Below are 26510 nucleotides of genomic sequence, written 5' to 3' on the forward strand. Positions count from 1 at the left end.
CTAGCACATACTTGAGACCTGTTCATGTATGTATGCAAACTACCAACACTAAGACTGCAATTTCCTCCCTAGTTTTTGAAGTAGAAAAAGTCTAAGGTTTTCTTGTGCAGCTGCTTAGAGGCTGGTGTAACATGAAGGTAGTGAGTATGTGGCAAGATAAAGTTATGAAATGATAGGCCACTTCTTTTGCTGGTTGCAAAGCAACATTTTGATCACAAGGAATTCAGCTGTAGCACAGAAATGATGAAGCACTCAGTAACCTGTACGTTCAATTGAAATGAAAATGTAGGAAGAGTTTTCTACCAATTAAAGAAATAGCTCATAGATATAATAATGCACTTTATTTTTAAATGGCATAAAAAAAAATCTTTGAAACAAGACTTACTCTTTGGGCTGTGCTACATATGGCAGAATAGCTGTCCCTTGTCCCCTGAAGATGGCTTTGTATATTTTGCTTAAATTTTGCTTGAAGATGTTCTGAGCATTGACTAATCAGGTAATCACCCTTACTCTTAAGGTTGTTCAAACGATCTTCAAATCCTGCAATTTCTTCCATGATAGCCTAAGAAACAGATAAAACACTTTTGAAGAAATATGAAATTCTGAGTATGAAATATCAAATATGGACATCATAGAACATGTTTTCTCCCTCCTTTAAACACTTTTCACCTTCAGATTTTGTCATAGTCAAGCTATTGAATTGCATGTTCATTGTAAGGTCATTGTCAAAAGTCTTCACACAGATACCCCACAGAAACAGCAGTAGCACTGCCATAATGTGCAAACACTTTGTGCTCAGACCCCAAAACTACACTTAATCATCATTTGCATGCTTTTCAGGGCTTCTCCAGCTTCTCTAGTGTCTAGTAAGGCAAATTAAATCTCATGCTGAACCGTATCTCATTCCATAAGCTCTTTCACAGTGGACAGTTCTTTCCATTGACTTTGGGGGAGCCATCTGAGGAGGTTACTTAAAGAATAACACACCAATCATAAGTCATTTAAAGACCTCAATATTTTCCAACGAAATCTCAGTTTCAGGTAGTGGTAGGTTGGATTTTGTTCTCTTTTATCTTCTAGAAAGCATTGGCTATCAAGGTATTAAATGATTCTCACTAACAGCAACCATAACAACTTGAATAAAAGCCATGAAGAAAATGCTACAGCCTAATAGAAGAACCTAGAACTAGAACAATCTAGTTCTACCTCTACCTCTAGTTTCTGCACTTTCATCTCCATTGCTGTTTTATCAACCACATTCAATTTGGTGACCACATTTCTAAAGCTCTTGTTAGCAGATCTATACCCAGAAAATTTTCAATTTAAATATTTTTTTCAATCTTAAAATTACTAGAACAAAAAATACCTCAAGAGTAATATTACTAAAATCCAGTTTTTGTGCGTCATTTCCTGGGAAGCCTCAGAGAAAATCTGACACAGAATTCAGATCAGTGTACAACAAAGTTCTTTGTGCAAATGGAGTTTCATCCAAGAAATGATGCTAACAAGAAGCCAGATTTTTTACCTGCATTAATGATACTGATGCTTATTTACACAGTTAGCAGTAAGAGAAATAAAATATAGGAATGACAAATAATTAGAGCCCTGGAGCAAAGGCAGAGAAGCAAAGAAAAAGTCTTTTTACAGAGAAAGATCACAAATAGCAGACCCACCTTGTGGTTAGCTAGTTGCTGAGTGATTACTTCAGGATTGTTGCTTTCCATGAGGTCAGGGCTGGCCAATCTGCTGGACATATGTAATAACCATTTCTCCCCTTCTTGCAAATCACTATTGTAATCCTCATGTTCTTTTACTCTCACCTCTAAAGTTTCAACGTATGCCTGTAGGTGCACAATAACCAAAATTGAATTTTCTGGTAATTACAAGGGTTAAAAAAAACCCCCAAACAAGCTAAAACCCACTGAAAACTTGAAAACATAGTAGTAATAATTGTCATCTAAATTTATATTCCTGTGAGGGTATCTCATGTGAATAGACTGTAAAGGAAGACAACAACAGACATTTGTCCTGTGAATAAATTTCTGTGAATAATTACTTCTGTGGTACTGGGCAGTATTTTAATTCCAGATGAAATACCATATTTTGAAGACTGAGGAAACACTTGAGAAAATGAACACTGTCAACTTGACATTAAGTTAATTAGCAGTTACTACACACTTTTTGAGAGACTGCACTTGACCTACCAAGTGCTATGGCTGCTGTTTACAGCCCTTGCATGTACATACTGCCTGTGTCTGTGGCAGACAAATTAAGAATGTACACACTGAATTAAAAATCAACCTTGAAAAAACAAAATCATCTCCTATTGGTGCATGGATTGGCAATTAAATGTGCCTAGGTCAAACATAGTACTAACATGGTTTGCAGAGCTTATCCTTGTTAAGAGTATAACCTATTAAAAGCTTTAGGAATAATCATACTTTGGGATGTATTTAGAAGCATTAGACCTTTCAAAGTACTACATACATATGGACTAATTAATCAATGTTAATTAATAATGCCCTTGTTGAATTAAATGCCTTTTATTCAACAATTAAACTAAACAGTGTTTGTGGAGATCAAGCAGAAACAAAAGAGTTTAATCTAAGGGCATCTATCCCTTCAAGAAGTAATGTATTTACAACTCTGTTAAATGCTTTTAAAAGTAGTGACACTAACACAGACTATGTAGTCACCAATACATATCCCCTTAGTGTTACAAAGCACAAAGACTTCATCTGCCACACTCAAAATTCATTTCAGCTACTCTGCTTAGATTTATTTATATAGTTTTTCCATATTTGAATTTTGCCTTTCACTTCTGCCCCCTCTGCAGAAGAAAACAAAAAAAAAACACCCTAACAAAACATCAAAAGTCATTAAAGGAAGCTGGTTCATTGCAGAGACATGACAGAATGAAATAAATAGTTAATTTTTAAAGAGGGGTAAAAATATAGCAAGTTGGAAGAACCCTGAGGTTTCTTCCTTTTTACCTTTGTTTTGGTGCAGAGTTCCTGGTAACTGCTCTGAAGGTCTTGAATGTTGTTCTTTAGAGTCACATCATTCACCAGATCACAAAGTGCCTCTCCCTTTTCAATCACTGACTTTATTGAGGGCTCATGAGACAGAACAGTCTGTTGTATAGACTACAATGCAAGGAAGAATTAAAATATATCTACTGATCACTGGAGATGTATTTCACTAACTTCCCTTTGATCTGATGCACAGGCTTATATCATCCTTTCTAGATAGGCAGAACTTTTTCTTACTAATGCAGGATTCTGTTACTCAGCACTTCTCTGAAGCAACAATTTTGAGCACATCTAAAAACATCTAAAACATCTAAAGCACATCTAAAAACAACTGCTACTTTTGAGAGTGGCTAGTAGAGTGGCTGACTGGAGCTGGTGAAGCAATGAAGTGGCCAGTGCTAAGGATAAAGCTTGTTCAGAGGAACAAATTATGAAAAGAAGTGTAAAAGTATCACCAAAGCCATCCCCTTAATGAGATGGTGTGTGATGAGTGCCTAGCACTGTACTATAGAGAGTACAACTCCCCAAAGGTGTAGAAAGCAAGCACACAGCTGTGATATACAACTTTGAGCAGGGAAGCTGGCAAGGGGTACTGGGCAGCTTTAGCAAGCCAGCCCTGAAGCAATGTAGGTACTGCTCAGCACTAACCAAAACACTGGTTTGTTGGCAACATTTCTTTAGCCACACATTTAAAGCACAGCATTATAAGGGCTGCTGTGAGGAGAGTTAACTCCATCACAGCTGAGCAAAGTATTTCATGAAACATCTGTAATCCTGGAGTATATTACAAAAACACCATTAGAAGAAGAAATAGAGGTTGGCAAATTTTCTACTTATTTTGGTGACTGAAAATTAACTACAAACACATCATTAAAATCGTAACAAAAACTTAGGTCATAGCAGCTGACTGTCTGGGATATCAGTTGGGCTGGGACATCATCCAGCTTTAACCAGAAAGCTGATTAAGTCAATGTAAACAATGACAATGTCTGAAGTCAAGAAAGATCAACTGATTTCTATATTCACTTCAACTGCAACCACCTCTGTTGAGATCAATGCAATCATTCATATGTGCACTCAAAAAGAATTCTGCTCCATTACAGGAAATTTTCAGATATAGAAGACTTTTTAGGATGTTCACATTTCAAATCCAGGGGCTCAGTCAAGTTTGTAGAGGCAGGTATCATGCCTGTTTTCATTGAGGCTGATTGGGACATGCAGATCAGAAACACCTCATGTAGCTATTGAAGAAACCTGGATACCTGATCAGAGGATTTATTGAGAATCATCGGATTAAAAGCAATTCAGTAGTACTAAGATAACTCCTTTTTACCTTGTATTTGGACAATTGTGCCTTCTTCTCATAAAGTTCACTCTTTGGCTCCACAGGAGCATGTAAGATGGCTTGGTGCTCCATGACCCACTGAGTTTGGGCCTTATACTTGTCTGAGAACTCCTTTACCAGCTGAAGACACTTCTCTGAAGTCATGTGCTCTTTTCTGATGGAGCCAGCCAGCTCTTCAAGCTGCTCCACATGATCTCCAATTTCCTTTCTTAACTGGTCAACTTCGTTTTCTTCCATGTATTTTATAGCTCTCTCCCCCTTCTCTCGGGCTGATTTCAGTAAACTGTGGCCTATGTCCATATCACTCAATAGCACCTGTGAAGGGAACCGTGGTTAACAGAAAATTGATTAAAACTTGCCTTTTTTAAACTTTGCTACAGACACAGAAAGAATTGCTAAGGAAAATGAGTGGACTTTTCAGTACAAAATTGCCTGGAGTTAAGGTGTGTCAAGTTAGAAGGAAGTGGATAAAGCAAATACTTCTGCTCTGCACTGGGCTTGTGAATTTAAACAAAGAATCTAAGGGCTCCCAGGAGAGGATGATTACTCCAAACTCTGGAATGGATGAAAGTTTTCCCTTAGTGTATAATGTTTAAACTGCTTAAGTTGAAGGACATAATGAGAAGCTCATCTACAACGTTTGATATGAAATATGAGTGTTTCAATGAAGAGAAATAGGAAGCACTTCTTGCCACAGGGCATAGAAAATACACAGTGCACAAAAAAGCGTACTTGTGGGGAATTGGGGATATGGGAATTTATTTTAAGTTTTAACCTAACATAAAACAGATACAAGCATACCTTATGGAAGGACAAGACTATTATTTAGGACTATATTATTTAGGAATATTTTCTATATTATTTAGGACTACTTGTAACTTCAATACCCAAACTATGATCTAACGAAATTTTTACTGTGTTGTCTTATCCCATTATCTTCTCTAGGCAAGGTAAAGTTAGAATTTTGAGCAGCTGTTAAGATGTATGTTAAAATGCAGCCTCCTGTTAGTGAACAGAAACAAAAATTGCATTTAAGAAAGCTGTACCTCTAGTTTCTGCACTTTTTTCTCCATTACTGTTTTATCAACCACATCAAATTTGGTGATCACATTTTTGAAGTTCTTGTTAGTAGCTCCATACCAGTTTGTGTAAGCACTAAAAGACAATTCTGACTCCTCCATACAGCGTATTTCTTCTTCCAGAAACTTTACTTGCTCCTTCAAACAAATATGGAGGGTGGGGGGAAGAAGCAACAACCACTCAGACATTTATCATTGCTATTGGTTTAAGATAACAATAAATTACTATTTATTAATATAATCTATTATACAAAGATAAAACATATAGGCTTTGAGTTATTTCATAAATAGTGGATAATTCTTACAGGGCTCTTGTCAGGGTGTACATATGGCAACCACCAATGTTAAAACTGAGCTAATACTAAATACTGAAAATGTAGTCACATTTTAAACTTTGAATTGTGACTTGTCACTACAGTACTATGAGGCAATTACTACTTGAAGTAACCTGGAGACTGCACCTTACCAAACCAAATTTTCCCATACTAATATATGTCAGTGGCAGCTTGAAAACATTTCTCTAGAGGTCAATTACCATTCAAACACATTTATTCTGAATTTATCTCCTGAAATTATCAAAAAAGATAGTGACAGGACATTCTACTTCATTATCCTGATTATGTTTCTGTAATACATTTGATCCAATGAAACCTATGTTTATATGTATATGAATTTATAGGTGACTGTTATGCTATTAAGCCTACAGTAATGAGTAGACTCTGATGAAGTCTAATTACAAAAGTCTCTTTGTATTTGCTTCTTAACTGGCAATTTATGATGTTACAGTGAATCAGTTTTCATTACATACCAAGACATGAAGAAGAAGAGTTTGGTAGCGAGATGTGAGCTGTGTAGCCTGACTTCCCATTCTACTTGCAGTGAGATTTTCCTCTAGTATTTGCTGAGCCAATACCCCAACTTCCTCTACATCATCTTTGTAGGCTATAATGTCTTCATGCCACTTCTATGAGAAAGAAATTATCAAACTTATATGACTGATTCAAATACCTTAAACTATCAGGAATCTAATTGTAACTAGGTCAGGAAATCATTGAAAAGGAAAACAAATACATGGTTGTAAGCATTCATTTACCAGTGGAAAATAAACCAGAATCTGATGAAAGTTGTAACAAATATGCTGGAAAGGTTTTCATCCTATAGGGACTTCATTTCATTGCAACAGATTCGATACTTTTTGTAATTTCTCCCCCCTCAAAATATAATAGTAGAAATGCAATCTGGACCTCCTATAGATTTCATCTGGAATTTTGAAGATGACTGTCAAGTGTGACCTGGCTTCAAATCTGCTTCCTGTGTTTATTCACAACCATGTCTGCTCTTTCCAGTGACTAAAGGAGAATTATTACATCAACACAGTGGAGACTTCATAATACAGTTGGTCACAATTTACTCTTGTTACCATATTAATTATTTTCCATTTCACTGCCTTTGTACTCAGTTACATCTTCACACACTACAGAGCATATGAATTACAGATCTCCCTGCAGGATTCCAACATTGTTGTAGACATACCTCCACCAGTAAAATGGGAGGAACCCGGATCTAGAAATTGCAAAGCTGTCTTGGAGCCATCGTTTTAGTCACTAACTCAGAATAAAAAAAGCTTGCTCTCATTTTCACAGTGTAACCAGGAATCAACATGGAAACCCCACACACTATTTTTTTTAAGGAATGCCTTAACTATGTTCTTTACCTTCATTTGTTGAAGCTGCATTTCCTTTGTTGCTCTACCAGATCTTCTCCCAGTCCTGATAGCAACTTTCTCCTCCAGGTTTGTTAACCAGTCATTTACCTTCTGAAATTTTTTCTCCATTAACCTCAGTTTGCTCACAGTAGCATTTAATTGGCTTCTTGCTTCAGAAAGCCTGTGCTGATAAACTTGCCAATCCTGCCGTAGGGATTCCAGGGCTCTGTCTTCTATCTGGGGAATACCCCAGGGAATCACCTCCTCTCTGGCATGAACAGCAGCATTCAATAATGCTTGTCCCTCTGCACAGTGGACCTGCAGCTCCTGTAAAGGCAGAGTTAGTTACATACCCTCCACTGACAGCTTCCATTCACACATGGCAAAACCACCCCTGGTTCTTCTGAAGACAGCTGGGCATTCCCTTTAGTTATCTATGGTAAATACATATTAGAAAGAGTCTTTTCTTCAGTGACACCAGTGACAGCAATGCTCACTTACAAAGCATGCCAAGTATCACTATTACTGACAACTGAACTGCAGAAAATTATTGACAAAGCATGCATTACATTCTTTTCTCTCCTGCCAAGTTTATCAGTTCTGAAATGTTGGCTGCCTGAGCCAGCATGGGATGGATGGAATCCATTCACCAGAGCATAAATCCAAAACTTTCCAGATGTGGGAAGCAGACTGCAAGACTGATTCTAAAATTGAATCTCTTTAAAAACAGAGGCCTTAATCTTCTAAAATAAACAAACCTATTTATTTTTCCATGCGTTTGAGACAACACACAAGACTAATTTTTGACATCCTCTTCTGGACATATATGGCAATTTCATGCTTATTAGCACTTAATCAGAAAATACAATGTGATTCAATCTGATTAGGAAACATAAAAAGGAAATTACCTTGACAAAACACAGTTGTGTTTCATGTTAGATTTCACTTGACATACACATTATTTACCATTATATTCTGTTACTATGCCATCACAGGATTGATTTTTCTTTTCTTCTTTTTTTTTTTTTTCTTAGAGTGTCACACATCACATACCTGTAAATCCCGAAGTGTTGCCTCCTGTTCCTGGGCATCACCATCAAGATGTGATAAACAGTCAAGTTTTTCCTGTTCCTTCTCCAGCCATACTTCAAAGGCTTTTAGATTTCTTTGGTACTCTTGGTGTAAGGTAAGCAGTCCTTCAGTTTTTGTTACAGCCTCCTGCATGTGAATTTATTTACACAGATCTTAGTGTATTGTCAAACCAAGAGAACATAAACCCCAGACATCCACCAATGGAAAAGGTTTGTATCTGATGCTGAACTTTCCAAGAATTCAAGAGTACTTGAATTCTGAAGATGACTTAATAGATTACAAGGAAAGAGGGGGCACCATATAGGGGGAAAAATACTTGTCCCAAAAGATAAGTTTGTAACTTCTGAGATTTAGAGTTTTGATCTGGGATTGCTTTCAAATAACACCTTAGAGTTTAATAACAAATGGCTTTCTTGATTTTTAATACAATTTAAATTAACTTTACTGAAGTAATTAAGAAACATACGATCTTAGAAAATGAATTGTTTTCTTTTGCATGACCTTTTTTTTGGCAAATGGAATTGGAATCTTCTATTAGGAATATCTACTATCTTAGGTTTGAAGATATTTGCAGGAAGTCCCTACAGAGCACAGTAAGAAACAGACTACAAGCCTTCTGTGTATGTGGCTCAGCAAGTTATAATAATTTTAGAACTAAAATAGACAAACACTTTAATAAACCCTTGAACTTTCTGTCTGCTTTACCTCTTATTTCTAACAGGTCTGTCTAGTGGGAGAAAGGAGAAAAATAGGATTCTTATAATATCTTTTCCAAGGCTTGTCCATGCCTAGAAGTGGGAAGGGGTGAAGAGAGACCAGTTTTCTTGCTTCTCAACAGAGGCTTAGGAAATTGCAAGTCTTGGTCTGCTCAGACATGGCCATAAACCTTTAGGGAATCTTGTCAGGTTTTCTGCCTGCCCAGAGGATTGGTAAAAGATTTGAATGTTCCTTACTTTCCAGCTATTTGCTTTGACCTCTGAATTTCTTTTTAAGGGTTGATTGCACTCTTGGTACTTAACACCATCACCACAGTTGGGAACAGGGAAGACAAGTTATCTGGGATGTTAGGTGAAGAAAAAGGAATGCTTCTTGCTATATGGGGTAAGATGTACAGAACTCTTGCCTCTTGAGCCACCATCCATTTCTTATTGTTCCCATGCTGTTGCTCAAGCTGAGCAAATGTAGGCAGCCTGTACACAGCTTTGTGCAGGAGAAAAAGGTAAAGACTAGGGCATCCCCATGCTAACAGGAATAGTACCTATTTACCAGCACTTCCCAGGACTTATGCAACTCTCTGTAATATCAGAGCAATTTTATCAAAAGAAAGACAGAGCACAGCATTTTTTGCTGTTGTGGAAGAAAGGTCCACAAAATGCTGAATCATTTACGTGTTTGAAAAACTAAATTTTGGCTGAATTTTGTCATTCTACATGACAAAGGCATCACTGAAACAACAAAATTCAATTTTATGACAATGCTGTCCTGAAGCAAAGTTGGCTGTCTGAGCATGCATTAGTCATTATTTAATTATCACAGAAGAACTTGGGTTAACTGGAGACAATCGCCTAGCTTTAAATCTATCACCAGGTCTTTTATTATTTCTTTTTTATCTGATATCTCACCCTAAACCCCATCCTGATCTTAATCTATGTCCTAATCTTTTCCAGATATACAACATTAATATTTATCAGTAAATGTAGTACTTATCACACTTGTGTCAGTTTACTTGCTGTTCATTAATAAAATTTCTGTAGCTGTCAACCATTTGTGAATCACACAACTGACTGGTAAATTTTATTGCAAACATACGCTTATGCAAATCACAGGTTTGAAGATTTTTTCAACATTTCAGTCACAATGGGTAAAATTAAATCTGTGCTGAATCAATGAACCTTTTGTCATGGATTTCCTCAGACTATTCTCCTGATTTTTAGAATCCTTCTGAAAGATCTGAAGCTCAATACAGGAAGACAGATTAATTAATCACCCTAGTAGGTTTCTGTTGCATCAAGTTACAGCTTTCCCCAAACTTTTAATCCATATTTAACTGTAAAATAAATCATCAGATGAAAATATTTTTTCCTTGTTGCCAACTAAACAAAACAAAGAGTGCTATGAAGAAAAACTGTACCTTTGTTCTTTCTTTGAGGAAATTATACCTCTCCTGGAGGTCTTGCAGCTCAAGCTGAGCAATGTAATGCTCAGCCATCCCCTTTCCTTTCACTTCAATAGTTTCCAACAGGCTGTTATGGCTCAACACCTCTTCATTGAGTAGCTGCAAAATAGAAAGAGAAGAACAAATTAAGGGCACCATTAAAACAAGACCACAGATTAATCTTGCAATTAGATAGTTTGTTTTATTGTCTTTAAGGTGTTATGGACTTGTTGATGGTTTTTGTTAAATCAAACACACCTTTGCTTTGCTGAGGGCAGCTGTTTTTTCCCTCAGTTCAGAATATTGCCTTTCAGAAGCATTCATAGTCGCTTCTACTTTTTCCATCCATCTGGAAAACTGATTAACATCTTCCTGGTAACTTGTCCATTTGGAGAGAGCTCCTTCCAATTGACTGTAATTAAAAAATACATACTTTTTGTGATAGTGGAAGTTCCCATGCTATTTGAGCAGTGAGATATAGTCATATACAGATATTCTAGACTATATTTATGAGAGAGATACATTACAAGATAAGCAATCTGTTAGAATATTACAGGGTTTAACTAGGAGCACTGTTTGACTAATAAAGATAAATTGAGTGTTCCAAATCTGGAATTTTCAGTAGATCGGTAATTTATGTAGCTAGTTGACATGCTCTAGGTTTAGTAAATAATTTGCAACTGAAAGCATAACTGAAAGCATTCTACCCCTTTACCTACATTCAAAAGTTGCTGCATTCTAATGTTTAATTACTTTTGTTTCTTTAATTTGAAATATTTGCAACTACTACATTTTTTCCTTTATATTTCTTTATTCTACTACTAGAAGCAGCACTAATGGACACTGTAAGTTATAGTATGTTCTTTGGAATGCTAGCAAGTGATAAAGCAGGCAGGTTCTTGCCAGAACAACCATTAATGTCCATGAAAAAATCTCGTTTCTGAGAAGGTTTCAAAGCATCAAGTGCAACACAAAGTAAAATATTCAAGATTATAAATGTAGAATCCAATTTTAAGTGTAAATTGACAATAAGTGTTAGTAAAGCTTAACCCCCTTACAGTTTCCTCCTCCCCTTCTTCAACTTCAAATGAATATATCACAACTTGTAGACCTAAAGTCTGACATATGCAATTATTTTAGATTAATTTGACTCTTGTAGTAATAAAATTACTTTTCCTAAGTTTTGACAGTGCTTTTGTTACTAAGGATCGTTCTGGACCTCACTCCTTGTTACCTCTTGCACTGGATACAAGCAGACAGAAGAGAAGCCCAGCTGTCCTTCAGATTTTGCAATTGGCCTTCAATCACTGGTACTCCCTCCAGAGAAGTATTTTGCAGAACAGATTCTCCTCTTGTCAGAACAATTTTCATTTGGACTTCTTTTTCTTGTTTCACTGCTAGCAGGCCCTAAGAAGTGAGTGGATGTATTTTATTTTTTATGATTACCTGGACTTGAATATTCTAATGGAACTTTAATGGAACATGACCCGATCACATTTAGCAGCTTGTAGTGAATTGGAATATGGACAGTGGGGTTCAGAGCTGGGCTTCACCAAAAAAAGTGACTTTTAATGGGTAGGTACAAGCTATTATAGAAACCCTTAGTTGACAGGGAATTCTTTGTGGAATCTGTGCAGGGAATTAGAGTATATATATTGGAGAAGGTACTGTTCAGTGAAAAGGCTGACAACCCAAAGGAAATATCACTTAGATGTAAACAGAAGGATTCATTCATAGAGACAGCAAGACGTAATGACAAAGTTCTTCTGCAGGGCTGAAATATAGTTCTACCACTAGAAGATATATTTGCAACATGAAGGTACCAAATAATAAAATTTGTCCTCAATGTCAGCCTAGGGACTTCACCTCCTGGAGCTGTGCAGTTGCAAACTCACAGTTTCTAAGACTATGTAGTCATGAAAAGCCTGAAAGCATGAACCCAAAAGATTCAATAAACAAAAGCCAAAACATAATTTTAGTATTATGCTACACACTTTTGCTTTTTGACCTATCCTTATAATTTTGAAGATTTTTGGTTGAGAATCCAATACATCAATAAAATGAAAAGTATTGTCTTGTAAATAGTGTTCTTTAACATTATGATGCTCTGTTATCAACAGATGCTGTTTTCTTAACTGCAGTCACCATTTTAAATGCATACAATTCTAGGAAAATATTTGCTGAATCAACTGTATCCTGTAACACCTAGGAATATATACTGAAATATACTAAACTAACAGAAGTGATTATCCTACTTCTTCCATTTAACTTTCATCAGCCACACAACACCTTTCAAGTACTTCAAGAATTTTCACATATGCAGCTCTCCATGTCATTAAGGTCCTTATCTACTTTTTAGAGAAAAATTCTAATAACAAGCTATTTCTGCTACAAAAGGAGTTACTTTTGAGTAAAATGAAAATCAGCACCTGAACAACAGTTATTAAACTAACATGCAACAACTAAATATCCTATATTTGTATTCTTCATCTAGGTCTATAAAGAGCAGGTTTTGGACTCTCATTTCCATACCTCTAGTTTTAACATCCGGCTGTCCAGAGCACTCTTGTCTGCAGTAGGATGACAGTAGGAATCCAGCATGTGAACTGCATCAGCAACCCAGTCCTGGAGGTCCTTGACACTCTGTGAGAACTGCTGGTGTTCTGCCACAATCCTATCCATTCTGGAAACTTTCTCCTGCAATTTATAGCACAATTAGAACCAACAACTATTTAAAGGATTGCCTATTACTCCTACCAACTCATGGACCTTAGAATGAGTCTCATCAATTATACACAGAAGTTTGCTTCATACACTGATAATTACAAATGCACTTAAGCATGGAATGAATTTTGTATACACACACAAATGAATTGTCTAAACATTAAATACAAATGAAAATTTCAGAAATGTAATTTTTTATTTTCTAAATCTAAATCTGCAGTTTACTGGTTTCACTCCCTCTTACACATCTGGTAAATCACATCTGGTAAATCACATCTAAGCTCCATGTGTTGCAGTGAAAACTAGCTAGTGAAATTGGCCAGTGCAATGACAGATTTAAGCCTGAGAAGTTACACCACTGCAGCAATATTACTTTATTGATATTTGGAAAAGATCTGTTTTCCTCAACGACTCTCACTGGTAAAACCATTCTGAAAAATCACTGGCACTCATACAAATCACAAACAAAGGCTGAAGTGACGTCACCAAAAGGCTTGAGGTGAACAAGAATACAAGGCAGAGTGTATTTTTCCACTGTGACAGAGAACTAAAGTCAAGTCAATGTAACAAGCTTTGGAAGTTACTGAGAAGTATCTTCCTCAAGATCCATGGCTATCCAAAAGTTTCAGGATTTCTCTAATAGGCTGGATCATATGTATCTTGCATCTTAGATGACTCCTACTTATCCTGACATCTTCTACAAGTTCTGGTCACATAAGCCTACATCAGTAACTCATGCATCTTTCACTTTCTCATTTTGAAGACATGAAAATTCATTATGGCCATGCATGCAATCATTTCCCATAAGTCAAAGACATGCTTTAAAATTGTTACTTCTACAGAAAATGTAGGAATTTCCAAAGTAGTAATCCCTTAAACACAAATACTTTTGGAATTGAATAGTTATTCCAAAACATATTTCCTATATCCTTAATCCTTAATCATTCCAGTTACTGTAGCAACTGTAAACCTACATCAAGCCTTCTTCATGACATGAACTTTGAGAAAAATAACAGTTCTCATATGGAGGCTTTCTAGAGAAATGGGAGAACTATTAAGTGGTGAAGTGTATGAAACACTGCTCCAAAACAGAATTATGTTCAATTCTCAGTTCTTGGTCTGATGGTTTAGAATTTGACCCATGCCTCCCCTTCAAAAGCAGCATAAGAGGTAAATTTTTTTAGAAGACCAATCTGTTACTTTTAGGTGAAAATAGTTACAATGCCAATAATCTTTATGGGATGAGATGAAACAACTTGTCTGCATCCTGTATTTTCCAAAAAAACCTCACCTTGTTGACAGTCCTTACTCTCCACTCCAAAAAGTCAATGTGAAAGACAGAACAGCTCAGACATATCACAGAGCAGGCAAGCAAGACAACTGCAGTGTTTCACAGTCTTTATTTTTCCCTACGTACATCAAAGGAGTTAAGAGCACATACACTGGATGCATTACCTTTGTCAGATTGCTTAGAGCAAGATACTGAGAAGACAACTGAGACACTCTGCGCATAAAGCTTTTGCTGACAGCTTGTTCTTCCCACAGCTGCTGAGCTTTCTCTTTTAGCCTGTTGAGCTGATGCTCGTGGCAGCTTATTTCCTCAAGGACAGACTGTAAAGCACAAGCACAGTAATAATAAGGGTGGGTGCAAGAAAGCAGGAAACAGAGAAGCATGAAGGTGCCATGAAAAACAGAAGTGACATATGGCAAGCTTGCTGAGAAAGGCACACCATACGGTTACAGCAGGGGAGCAGCATGTGATAAGAAATGTGGAGATGCAAAACTTGATGGAACAGGATCATCACTAGCAAACCTCAAAACCGGATCCCATCTTATTTAGAGGTCAGGATGCTAGAATGATGAATCTTTGTAAGTAACCAATGAGGCCAGGAGGATGGGACAGGATGGTCTGGCTGTGTTAGGAACCCTCAGAAGTCACCTGTAGCTTTTGCTGTTCTCTCCTCTTGGAAGGAAGATCATGGAGCCTGCTGCTACTTCCTTGCACTATCTTCTCAGTTGTGGTCAGCCACTCCTGCAGAGGCTCAGCAGTTGCTTCAAAGTCCTTCATCTGGATCTTTAAGTTCTAGGAAGGCATGTAAATTTCTATGAATAGTCCCAGTGCACTAGACACAACTAATTCACACGACACAGATCAAGAACACAAAAAAGAATATATAATTGTAGGCAAATTATACACAACTCTTCAAATAAATTACATCAGCTCTGCCTGTTCCTATCCCATGGACACCAAAACAAAAGTTTGACAGGGCACACTTTAATAAAAAAGCAAAACAGTAGTAACAATAAAGAACAACTACACAGCTAAGGGAAGGCTGAAGTAAATTTCTTTTGATTGGGAAGCTTTACAGTTATGAGATTTGACTTAATTTAATACTAATTCACGTAACTAAGGTAGTGTAAATAATTTGGGATATGAGTTATGTAATATCTGAGTTCAGTCATTGACATTGACCCTTCATTAAATGGGTTGCCACTCTTTCTAAGTAATGTCTAAATTCAACCCAGTCCTGGGGAACATTTCTGGGTATATTCTATTTTAGAGTAAAATTTTGGTCATAAGTGAGTGCATTAAAGGCATATGAAGGCATTCCTTCAAGGCCTGCATACCTTTCCTGTAAGCTTATTCTGCATTATTTAATAAAAGAGCACACCTGAAATAATTCAAGTGGAATATAAACCTGAACAGCATAGCTCCCATGCCCTCATTATTTTAATGCATTTTCCCCCCCAGACGTATTTAGTTTTCTTTTCAGCTACACTCATATCACTTAAACATCAGAATGAAAAACTAAGTCTATGAGACTGAAAAATACTTAACTCAAAAAGACTAACGTATGGGAATATCCTCTTTCCATGGCAAACTCAAGACGAAGAAAGGTAAGTCCTTGCTACCTGAGAATTTTCATTGAAATGATTTCCTTCATAATGCATTAAGTGTATTTAAACTTTTTCTCACACGTCTAAGCATCACTGGTTTGAAACATTAATGCCTCAGAACTGCAATTCTCCTATGCTATGCAGGGAATTCCTGATTAGACCTTTTGGCCTTACAACCTGTGACCTTAAAAAGTTTCTGATTTTAAGATATTCACCACCTACTGGTTGAATTGTGAGTTCAGAACAGAGAAAGGCACTGACATTTACTTAAAAATTTGTTCAATTAAATAAGTACATGTCACTTATCTGCAGTAGGAGAGACAACATTTACACACTCTGCTGGGACTATTTAATTAGCAGCTGTGTCAGAAACTGTTTTGCAAAAAGAAAATGCATCTTACTAATACATTTGATGAGAATACTGAATTTCAGCAAGTGCTATCTTTGATTCTGAACAACACCCTTCTGCATGAAACACCTCACTTAAAGTGAAATCAGGTCATAAAGATAGCAGAAGTAAACAAAAGTAAAATGCATACAGAAGAATAAGACTACTTGGAAACATCTATTTCTTAATTCTGTCACACGGAAAACACTCAGCTATATATGAAATCTAAACTGTTCTGTTTGTAATAGAATCAAAGAAATTTAGATCCAGTCTTTCTCACTGTGACTGGTTCAATACCTCCAATGCAGATTTCTTCTGGTGGAGCGTGGTGATAAAATTTTTCCAATCTTCTTTAGCAGCAGCAGATTTGTCCTGGATAACTTTTGCTTTTTCATTTGGTAAAACAGAGCACAGCAGTTCTCCTTTGGATGCCACCAGGTTTAGCTTTTGTTGCCCATTCTCACTTTCTGATAAGAATTCCTAAAAATAGTAATAAAAAAAAGCTAATTGGTGAACTTTGGGTCCCAATAAAGTCAAGCTGTTAGAAAATTTATCACTGATGAGAGTTTACTCTTTCTGCTTGTTAACATGTTAATATATCTTTTGGTAAATTAATTTCAATATTGTTTGTATTGATGGAATATACACGTAGCAGCCACTTGATCCAGAAATGAAAGTGTCTGAGTAATGTATATGTTAACACTCTAGGATTACCTGAATTTTCTGTATTTGATGAGACAATTACAAGCGCTTTAGTTGGGTACTATATTCCCTTAAATATCCCTAGTACAGAAAGCTTCATTTCAGGGAACTATTATCCTGACAGAGATAATACAGGGTCCCCCCCAGAGGCACACACTGGACCAAACCCCTGCCCATGGGCAAGCTCCTGCTATGCTGGTCCTGCCATGAGCATGTGAAGGTGTGGGCTCATGCTCAGAACCTGACCAATGTCAGTCTGTGTGATTCATGCTTCTGTATCCTTAACCTCCTCTGTTTAGTAGTATTTTTCTTCACAGAAATCTTACACAGTACTGGTGTGCAAGAAGTGTGTGGAAAAATGAAGGTACAAGAATTATACAGAAATGTAAGGAAAGAGACAGATTTTTAAATTCCAATTTATTGGGATAATCTCTTTGCAACTTATAATTATTAAAAAAAAACTTTGTGAGCATCTAGCACTCAAAGAAATTTAGTAGTCTTGTATAGAAATATTTTTTTAACTGTTACTATCATGATTACTTAATACACATAATCATTAGGTTACACCCATGCTCAGGAGTAACAGGTTTGATACCACAATTATTAGGTCAGGTTCTAATTCTGTGTTACATTAGAGGTCTTTGTGGAGAGTGCAAACGGTCTGTTAAGTTTGAGATACTTGGACTATAAATTCTGGCTGTATTAAAATGAAAGATATTGGTGACTTGAAGATGCAAAATGATAGATAGAAGATTAACTTTCAAGAAGAATAAAATTTTAGGATTATACAAGTTATCAAGATATCTTTAGAAGTCCTAAAGCAGTCATAAAAAGTTTATTTCACCTAAGGCAGCTTTCACAGAGGAGAACAAGGTGTAGTCTTACAGTATGAGGGGGCTGTAGTGATTAAAAAAGAAATTCACTGTTGAAAAAACCCCAGCCTTGCTAAAGATTAATATTTAACATTAAAAATTACCATGACTTTTCCCCCTTTCAAATATATTCTTAACATGGTGCAGTCAAATATTTGCTTTATCAAGACAGCATTATTTAGGCTTTTAAGTAAACCATCTAAGCAAGAAAAAGTGAATATACCAAAATGAGGAAGAAGTGATTGGCTTTTGGTGTTTTCTGAGAAACATATAAATTTCTTCTGTTATACTATCTAACTAAGGGTATAACTGTCTCATTAAATAATTCTCATTTTGTTATTTTCAGTTAAAATTATATATATATTCTATTAATAAAAGTATTTCTTTCAATTGATTTATTAAAATATACTTTCAACTGACATTCCTTTCCACAGACATGTTTGGGTTTATTTTAGTTTTATGTGAAAAATATTCTTTTTAAAAGCCTCACACTGATATAATTTAACTCTGCGCTTGTACTGTAAGGGCTCCACTTTCATACATGATGAAAAATATTCACACAATTGTGTAATAACTTCAGGTACTAAGACTCGATTCTGGTATCTTTCTGATTTTACTCTCCCACCTAAAACACATTTTTTTCCCCATTGTTAAAAGGAAACAGACAAGGAGAACTATTATGATATATAACCACTTAACAATCTGTAGCCCAACAAAATATAAAAACAAGAAGTGTTTATTTCTTTGCAATGAGTCACCTTTAGCATAACAACATTAACAAAAACAGTAATTTATCAAAGAAATAAATCTGAGCTGTACATGAAATTGATTTGGTCTCCCTCAGACTAGTATTTGACTGCTATAAAGTTACCTGTATTTTCTGCAGACTTGCTGAAGCTTCACTGATATTCTGAGGCACGTCAAAGCATTTGGCAGTGGTGACTCTTGCATTGACCAGCCACTGCTGAAAATCCCTGAAAGCCGTCCGAAACCTTTGCTGCAAGATCTGCTCTTTGCTCTGACATCCTTTTGAAGCTTGCAGGCAGAGGCTGAGTTTATCACATCAGGGAATAAGAAGAAAGCGAGGGAGGGAGAGAGGGAGAAAAGGCAGGACTCTGTTAGGTGACAATGCTATTATTTTCTTCTCTGAAACACAATGGTAAGGGTAGGTTAACCTGGATTCCTCCTACCAAATTTATGCACTTAACTGAGGCACCAGGAAATCCATTAGAAGCTTTCAGCTCTCAAAAGTGAAGCATGTAAATTGGGACATAGCTGTCACAGATATGACAGGTACAAGTGTTTCCAGAGTGACTCAGTGCACCTAAGCATCAGTGTATTCTACAAGCCTCTTTCTCCCTCTAGGGAGAGGGACCAGGTCTAAAGAGAATAAAATTCTAACTTCTGTGGCTCTGTTGAGTCTACAAGGTTATAAAGGATTAATCTGAGCCATCACATCTTCTGCAGCTACAGAAACCAGAAGCTGTAATCTCCTGTAAGAAACAATAGAACCTTCTATCTGAAATGCAGGTGTCACACTCCAAAGTAAATCAGAGTGACTTGAGAGAAAACAAGAAAGCAAGCATATGCTATCTTTCCTAGCTAATTCCTGTTTCAAGAAACCAATTTAACAAAGAAAAATAATCTGAAGGACAAAATCAAGAAAAATATCTGAATGAGCTGGTACAGCTCCTTCTTCAGAAAAGCAAGATGTACTGCTACCTCACTTTTTTACAAGGACTCCTGTAATACATCAGGTACAGATTTATATTTAGTTTCAGCTGAGTTTAATGGCAAGTCTGGCTTTAAGTAAAAAAATCAAATTAGTACTTTGCATAACTTTTGTTGACACCAAAATCAAAATAATGATTCTAGCTATTGCATATGTCTGTCTCTAGTTCTAAAATTCTAATTAATGAATTCCTAAAAGACAACTCATCCCCCACCCCACATACAAATGAGATTAAATAAGACAAATGCATACCTGTTATACTCCTTAATCAACCCTGAAACTTTTGAAGAATAAGTACTTAAATCCTTGGAAAATCTACAAAGATCATTTAACTGAGTTTTGATCTCATCTGTCATTTGTTCAGATTTTACTAGAGCATCCAATGTTTCCTGTTAAAACAAAATAAATGAAAAATATTGGTGAGTAAGTACAAAAAAACTCCAAAACTTTTAAATCAAAGTTTATCATAATTCAAATTAATTAATTTATGATATATATGTTTACTTTCAAGAGTATTTTAGCATTCCACTCTACAGTACCTTATCCGAAATTATGAGCTTCTAGAGACCAAATTTCTGGATACCTCAACTTTGTTAACTCAAAATGTTCTTGAAGCCCATTTAAAGATATAAGTTTCATTCTAATAAATGAACAAGAGTATTGTCAATTAGCTGAACATATATAAAAGTACATACATTTAGAGAAAAGCAAATTATATGTGTTTATATAAATATAATTACCCTGTCGAGTTTAACTGGTTAAATTAAAAATTTTGAGCTGTATACAGAAAGTTAATTTATGCACAAAGCTTTTTAACAGCTTCAACTCTTTTCACAGATGACTTTATAATTTAAAAGCACAGCTGCTCACAATCCCATGAGAGTAACTGGGTTACTGCCTGTCATTGATGCACTGGAGCAGTTCTTGCCTTAGAGACAGCTAAGCCAACAACAACAAAAAGAGAGATTTTGTTGGCTTGGCTTGCGTCACAAGGAGAGGTGTGATAAGTACTACAACAAAAACAGTGCTTGATGATGTCCACAGCATCTCCACTGCAGAATTCTGCCAGCTACTCCAGCATAATGAACAGTGCAGACTTGGCTCCTCACTTCACTAGGAACTAAATTCTTCAGACATTCCTCTCAGAATAACAGCAGAGGTTCTGCAGTGCAGGCAGACCAGAGCATTTGTATATGTATGTGTATATATATATACATATATGTACATGTGTGTATACATACATATTCAGAAGAAAAAAAAGAGGATGATTGAAAATATAGACAGTGAACAGCTCAGCACAAAATTTAATGTTCAGGAAAAGTACGAAAGATATTTTGCTGCAGCAAATTTTTTCAGGACTCCCCTGATTTACATTATTCATTATCATATTATGTACTATCTTCTTTGAGCCACTCATACACCAGAAATCTTTTCATCATGATTAACAGACACTTGAAATAGTTACTTGTTTCAATGCCATATAAAGTAGCATTTGAACTAAGTAATTATGTAAGAGTAATAATGCTTAGGAAAAAACCCTACACTACTTTCTACTTACATTATGTTTCTACTTACTTATGTTAAAGTACTGAAACCATTCTTTTGGAAAGCATTAAAAATAGTATCACAATGGACATTACCTAAACACAGGATGTCACAAATTGCCAAGGGCAGGAGACACCATAGTGAATTGCTAACAGCCTCTTTTTATGTAAAGAAATCATCACTCAAGACTAGCACAAGGTTAGAACTGTCTGCTTTCAACACAATTTTTCAGTTTCAAATACCCTATCTCAAAAACTACTAAGAAGTTTTTCTGACTATATACAGCCTTAGGCATAACGTACAAACAAACAGGAGCAATAACTTGCAAAACAGGGTAAATATAACTATGGCATTTTTCCATAGAGTGATATCACTGTTGCAGCCAGTTGGATTTAATATTGAATCTGACAATTACAAAAATAATTTGCTGAATTCCAAGCACAAAATCTGTTGCTCTAATGCTGCACCTACCTAAGGGAATAGAGCTTCAGTATAACAGAGTAGCAGAATGATCTTGCTAATTCTGCGAATTAGGAAATGTATTTTTAATTTGTGGCCTTGGCTAACATGGCAACAGAATCACTGGGAGACAATAGAAATGGAAACTGCAGTGCTATTTCACATTCACAATGGGGCCTTTCCCCAGGGTCCAAAAATGGGAAGATTACTGCCACATTTCCTCTAACTATAAATAAAATTGCATAGTAGAGCTATGCATAGTTACCACATGAAATGCTTCTGCATCTTCCTCATTAGCCAAATTTTACAACTGCCTAATCTAAATAAAGTGTTCTTACATAGAGCTACTGTAAATACCTATTATGTATACTACCAAATATATATATACTACCAAATATATATTAGAGTATATAATATATATAGTACTACTACATATATATACTACCTAATTCAAATCCTTTGAATTTAATACTTTTCCATTTATGAAATAAAAAATGCCTGGTGTGTTGATAACAATCCCATGTCTTCCTTTCCTTTTTAAAAACACACATATATGGAACACTTAGCATATTTGTACACTCATTTTCTTCATCTTAATGCCCTCTTTGTTACCCCTACAGATACATAATGGCACTCAAGCAAGCAGGTTTCATAAATCCACGCAAGGAATTCTGTGAAAGAGGAAACCACAGAAATAACTTGGCACGGAGCCTGCAGAAGGAGATTAATAATCTCAGCTCAAAGAAAAGTTGTTCTGGGTTTTTTTCGAACATGACTTCAGTCAAGGGATCAGAAAGTAGGCAATACGCACCTATCTACTGAAACAACTCTATTGCAACGCTACGCTGCGAGAGTAATACTCTATCTTTCATCAACATCTGTGATTCATTGTGTTTGAGCTACTTACAAACATGTATCTCGGTTGTTGCAAATATGTGTATATATTTACATGAAAGAGTTGCGATGGGAATTTTTTGCTAGGAGACAATCAGGAACAGAAACAACCCTTTTTTCTCTAAATTCTACCACATTCCAAAGCAAAGCCATTAGCAATTAGAATTTCCAGATTAACTTCTTTAAATAGTGGACATTAGCTCAACGAGCATAACGTAGAGGATATTTCAAGAAAAGGAAAGCATAAGCCAAATACGTTCTTAACAAATTTTAATGGCTCCAGTTTCTTTCTTGGCTTTTAGGAGAAGCTTCACATTTTCTCCATCAAATGCTGCTCTGGCTCGAACCACTGAGCAACTTGGAAGCGCAGCCCAGAGCCGGTGTGCCAGCTCCTTGGCTCCCTCCCAGGGGCAAGCCTTGGCTTTAACACCGAAAATCCAGGCAGCGTTTGCTAAGCCTGGGGCGGCAGAGGCCAAGGGGAGGGACGTGTTCCGCCAGCTCCGCTCGCTGTGAGCACAAAGACTTTGGAAAGTCGGGGTTTCACACAAACATCTTCCGCAGGGATTGATTTTAGGATGTGCTCGATAGCCCCGCTCGGCGGAAGTTTCCTGCCCGCGGCCACAGCGGAAACGCTGCTAGGAAAAGAGACATGCCCTTACTTTCTCCTTGCGCCAGCTCTCCACCACCTCGGCGTCCGTGCTGCGGCTGTCGGCGGGGGCCAGCCCCCGTGCCCAGGCGGCCAGCTGCCCTCCGAGCCGCTGCACAGCCTCCTCCAGCCGGCCGGCCTGCGCCGCGAACTCCCGCTCCGACAGGGCCATCTGGCTGAGCAGCTCCCGCAGGCCGCCCTGGCTGCGCCGGGCGCTCTCCTCCCACTGCCGCCAGTCCGCCTGCAGCGCCTGCATCTCGGCCGCCAGCAGCTGGCACCCGCCCGCCGACGTGCCGCGCCGGGCGGCCGGGGCCAGCGCCTCCACCCGGCCCAGCCGGCCCGCGCCGCTCTGCCGGGACTCCACCAGCTCCTGCGGGGCGACATTGCCATGGAAACACGGCGGCCGCCACCCGTCACATCCCATCCCATCACATCCCGTCCCATCCCATCACATCCCGTCCCGTCCATCCCATCCCGTCCATTCCGTCCCGTCCCCAGCGCCCCGCACCGCCCCGAGCCGCGGCTCCCCGACAGCAACCGGGAACCGGGGGGAGTAAAACCCAGCCAACAGCTTGAGGGGGTTAAACAGCCCTGCTGAAACTGTCTTCAGCTTCGGAGAGAAGAGAGTGAACGTGTTCTAGATACGAAAAATGGTATTTAGGTTGACATAAAGACTTTGTTGTAATCTTTTGCGTAAGAAATAATGGTGTGCAGCTGCTCGCAGCACTCGCAGAAACACAACTGCAGTTTTCAGCCTGCTTGCAACCTGTGATATGCCGGAATTGGTTTAACTTTTTTTTTTTTTTTTTTTTTTTTTTTTTTTTTTTTTTTTTTTTTTTTTTTTTCTGAGTACATGATTTTGGTTTTGTTTCCAGAGTTGAATTCTTTCTACGGCGTCTTTACTTCAATCTCACTCATCTCATACAAAGGAATCTTGGGAGATTTCAGCTTAGGAAACTGGAGAGTGTATAACTACCATCCCAAACGCTGCATGCTACAGTCATGTTATTCCTTCTCTCTCTCATCTTATGAACTAGATGTTGCTAACTCCTCCCTTTCCCGATTTACATATCAGGAGTTTAAGCACAAAGGACACTGAAAATTACTCCAGAATGTACAAAAAAAATCTGTAATTTGATTTTGGGTATCCTGAATCTTCGTCTAGCATTCAATTTCACTATGCCATTCTCTCGTGTTTAGTAGCAGAGTAAAATGTTGCTAGCATCAATATCTGAATGTAAACACCAGGCATGGGCAAAACATGTAGCCTGCTTTAGTGTTGTATTCAGGAATACACAAATTTCTTAAGCACTCCGATGTCTGAGAATAGGTGCCAGGCTAAGGAGAGGCAACTCAACAATTTTCTACCATATTTGAGTACAATCCTTGTGCTGCTTTACACACCTCCATTTCATGCAAAAGCAGGAAAGGTTGTCTCTGATTTAGACAATTCTGCTCATGGAGAAAGCACATTTGGCATGAGGAAAGAGAAGTGTTCATTAATCAGCTAAGCCACATTCTTCTGTGATGCCACTGGGCTTCCTCTCTTGCAAATTGTTTCCATGTGTGCTGTGGTTAACTGAGGTCTGATTATACTTTTACTCCATCTGTTAATATGAGAAGGGAGTCAAAAACAAAGCACAGCTTGGAAAGCTTGCTTTCAGCTCACTGAAATAAAATCACCATTTCAAAGAAAAAAGGAGCAAGACCCCACAACTGTTTGACTGGGTTTAGGTTTTTTGGGGTTTTTTTTTGGGTTTTTTTTTTGAAGCATAGGGTCTGAATTGCAGAAGAAATCCCAAATGCTCACTTACATTGATTTTGGCCAGCTTTTTCTGTATAGTTGGTGTGTCTCCAGATGCATCTGACCAGCGGTGAAGCTCTTCCTTTGCAGAATGAAGCCAGTCTGTGAATTCATGCACAGCATCCAGATAAAGCAAATGATCTTTCACAATATCTTCCACTTTCCTCATTTTCTCCTATCAATCAGATAGAAGAAAGAAAAAAAAAATAAAGAATATTAAAGTACTTAAATACCAGGCTGGCTTTAAGCATGCAGTGCTGGTTTGACTCCATTGCATGCATTTGAATAGTGAATAGGGTATAGCTTGTGGCATCAGAACAGAGTGCTACACTATGAAAGGTTTGGTTTGGGTTGGTATGAACAAGGATTTTCTGCTGGAGCAGAAGCCTTCTAAAAATATATGATAAATATATTTTAACACAGTCTAATGTATGGTTTATTAGATATCAGTGATGCAGTTCTGTCACTCTGGCATGCTTTTCCTAATACACCCCAGAGAGGGTTTTGCAGATCACCCATGAGCATACCCAGGGTGCAGCACTGCTGTCAGAAACACAGCTCTTACTCAGAACCACCAAGTCTTTACAAATACTAAGCAGAGTCATGGAGACATCCCATAGGAAGACCACAAACAAAAACTCAGGCTGTCCAAAAGTCCAAAATGATCTTGTGATGCTCAAACCCATCATATCAGAAGTGGTGGCTGTCCCCAGCCACCCACCCTGCAGTCCTGGAGGATGCTTTCCCTGACACAGACATGCAGCTGCTTCCTGGCTCCATCTCAGCTCTTTAATGTAAGCTTAGAGTAGGGTCAGTTCATTTTACTCTGACTCAGTGAAAGAGAACAGTGGTTGAGATTTGCCTCTGGTCTGAGTGAGTAAACTTGTTGTTATATTCTTTTGAGATAACACTAATGAATGTTTATCAAAACTAACCAAAATTAAAATGAGCTAATCAAATAGATTTTTATTTTTTGCGTTGATACTCTAATCTAGATTGAAGTGTCTTGAAGTCAGTTTCAAACTAAACCACCTACAATTTTAACTCATTTTAAAGTCTGAGTAACTCAACATTCAACACATGCTATTAAAAGTAAATTAGATTAACAGGACCTGCTGTTCCCTCTGAAAATAATCATCATAATCTCTCAGAATGTGTCATTGTCAACTAGACAGTGGATAGTTACTAGCTAAACAAAGACCTAGAGTAAATGCTCAAAGTTTTTATATCTTAATGCATTTTATGCAGCAACAGAGTAAGAAAATGTCCACATGCACCTGATTCTAACCAAAGCAGCTTCCTAGAGTAGCAAGACTCCTATGAAATGAAACCATGCATCCCTGTGTACATTGCTCACACCAAAATATAGCACCAGTACAAGGGGATTGTGGAGGAAAGGTATTTCACTCTCATGATCTGGCTGGCAGAAGGTCTCAGT

General features: G+C 37.4%; 1 protein-coding gene across 1 annotated transcript in view; it reads right to left on the minus strand.

Moving 5' to 3' along the window:
• Positions 1-26510, minus strand: part of SYNE1 (spectrin repeat containing nuclear envelope protein 1) — a 283485-nt gene that overhangs the window by 121639 nt on the left and 135336 nt on the right. Inside the window, exons 54-72 of the mRNA XM_079330874.1 lie at positions 25083-25247; positions 23282-23638; positions 19977-20113; positions 18864-19041; positions 16716-16898; positions 15072-15215; positions 14588-14743; positions 12941-13105; positions 11643-11815; positions 10667-10820; positions 10385-10528; positions 8215-8379; positions 7171-7488; positions 6265-6420; positions 5424-5594; positions 4366-4692; positions 2994-3146; positions 1674-1841; positions 386-562 (exon numbers count right to left, since the gene is read on the minus strand). Coding sequence (XP_079187000.1) covers positions 386-562; positions 1674-1841; positions 2994-3146; positions 4366-4692; positions 5424-5594; positions 6265-6420; positions 7171-7488; positions 8215-8379; positions 10385-10528; positions 10667-10820; positions 11643-11815; positions 12941-13105; positions 14588-14743; positions 15072-15215; positions 16716-16898; positions 18864-19041; positions 19977-20113; positions 23282-23638; positions 25083-25247 — 3591 coding nt within the window. The remainder of the gene's footprint in view (positions 1-385; positions 563-1673; positions 1842-2993; positions 3147-4365; positions 4693-5423; positions 5595-6264; positions 6421-7170; positions 7489-8214; positions 8380-10384; positions 10529-10666; positions 10821-11642; positions 11816-12940; positions 13106-14587; positions 14744-15071; positions 15216-16715; positions 16899-18863; positions 19042-19976; positions 20114-23281; positions 23639-25082; positions 25248-26510) is intronic.

The sequence above is a fragment of the Erithacus rubecula genome (genome assembly GCF_903797595.1).
Source record: "Erithacus rubecula genome assembly, chromosome: 2".
NCBI classification, from domain to species: Eukaryota; Metazoa; Chordata; class Aves; order Passeriformes; family Muscicapidae; genus Erithacus; species Erithacus rubecula.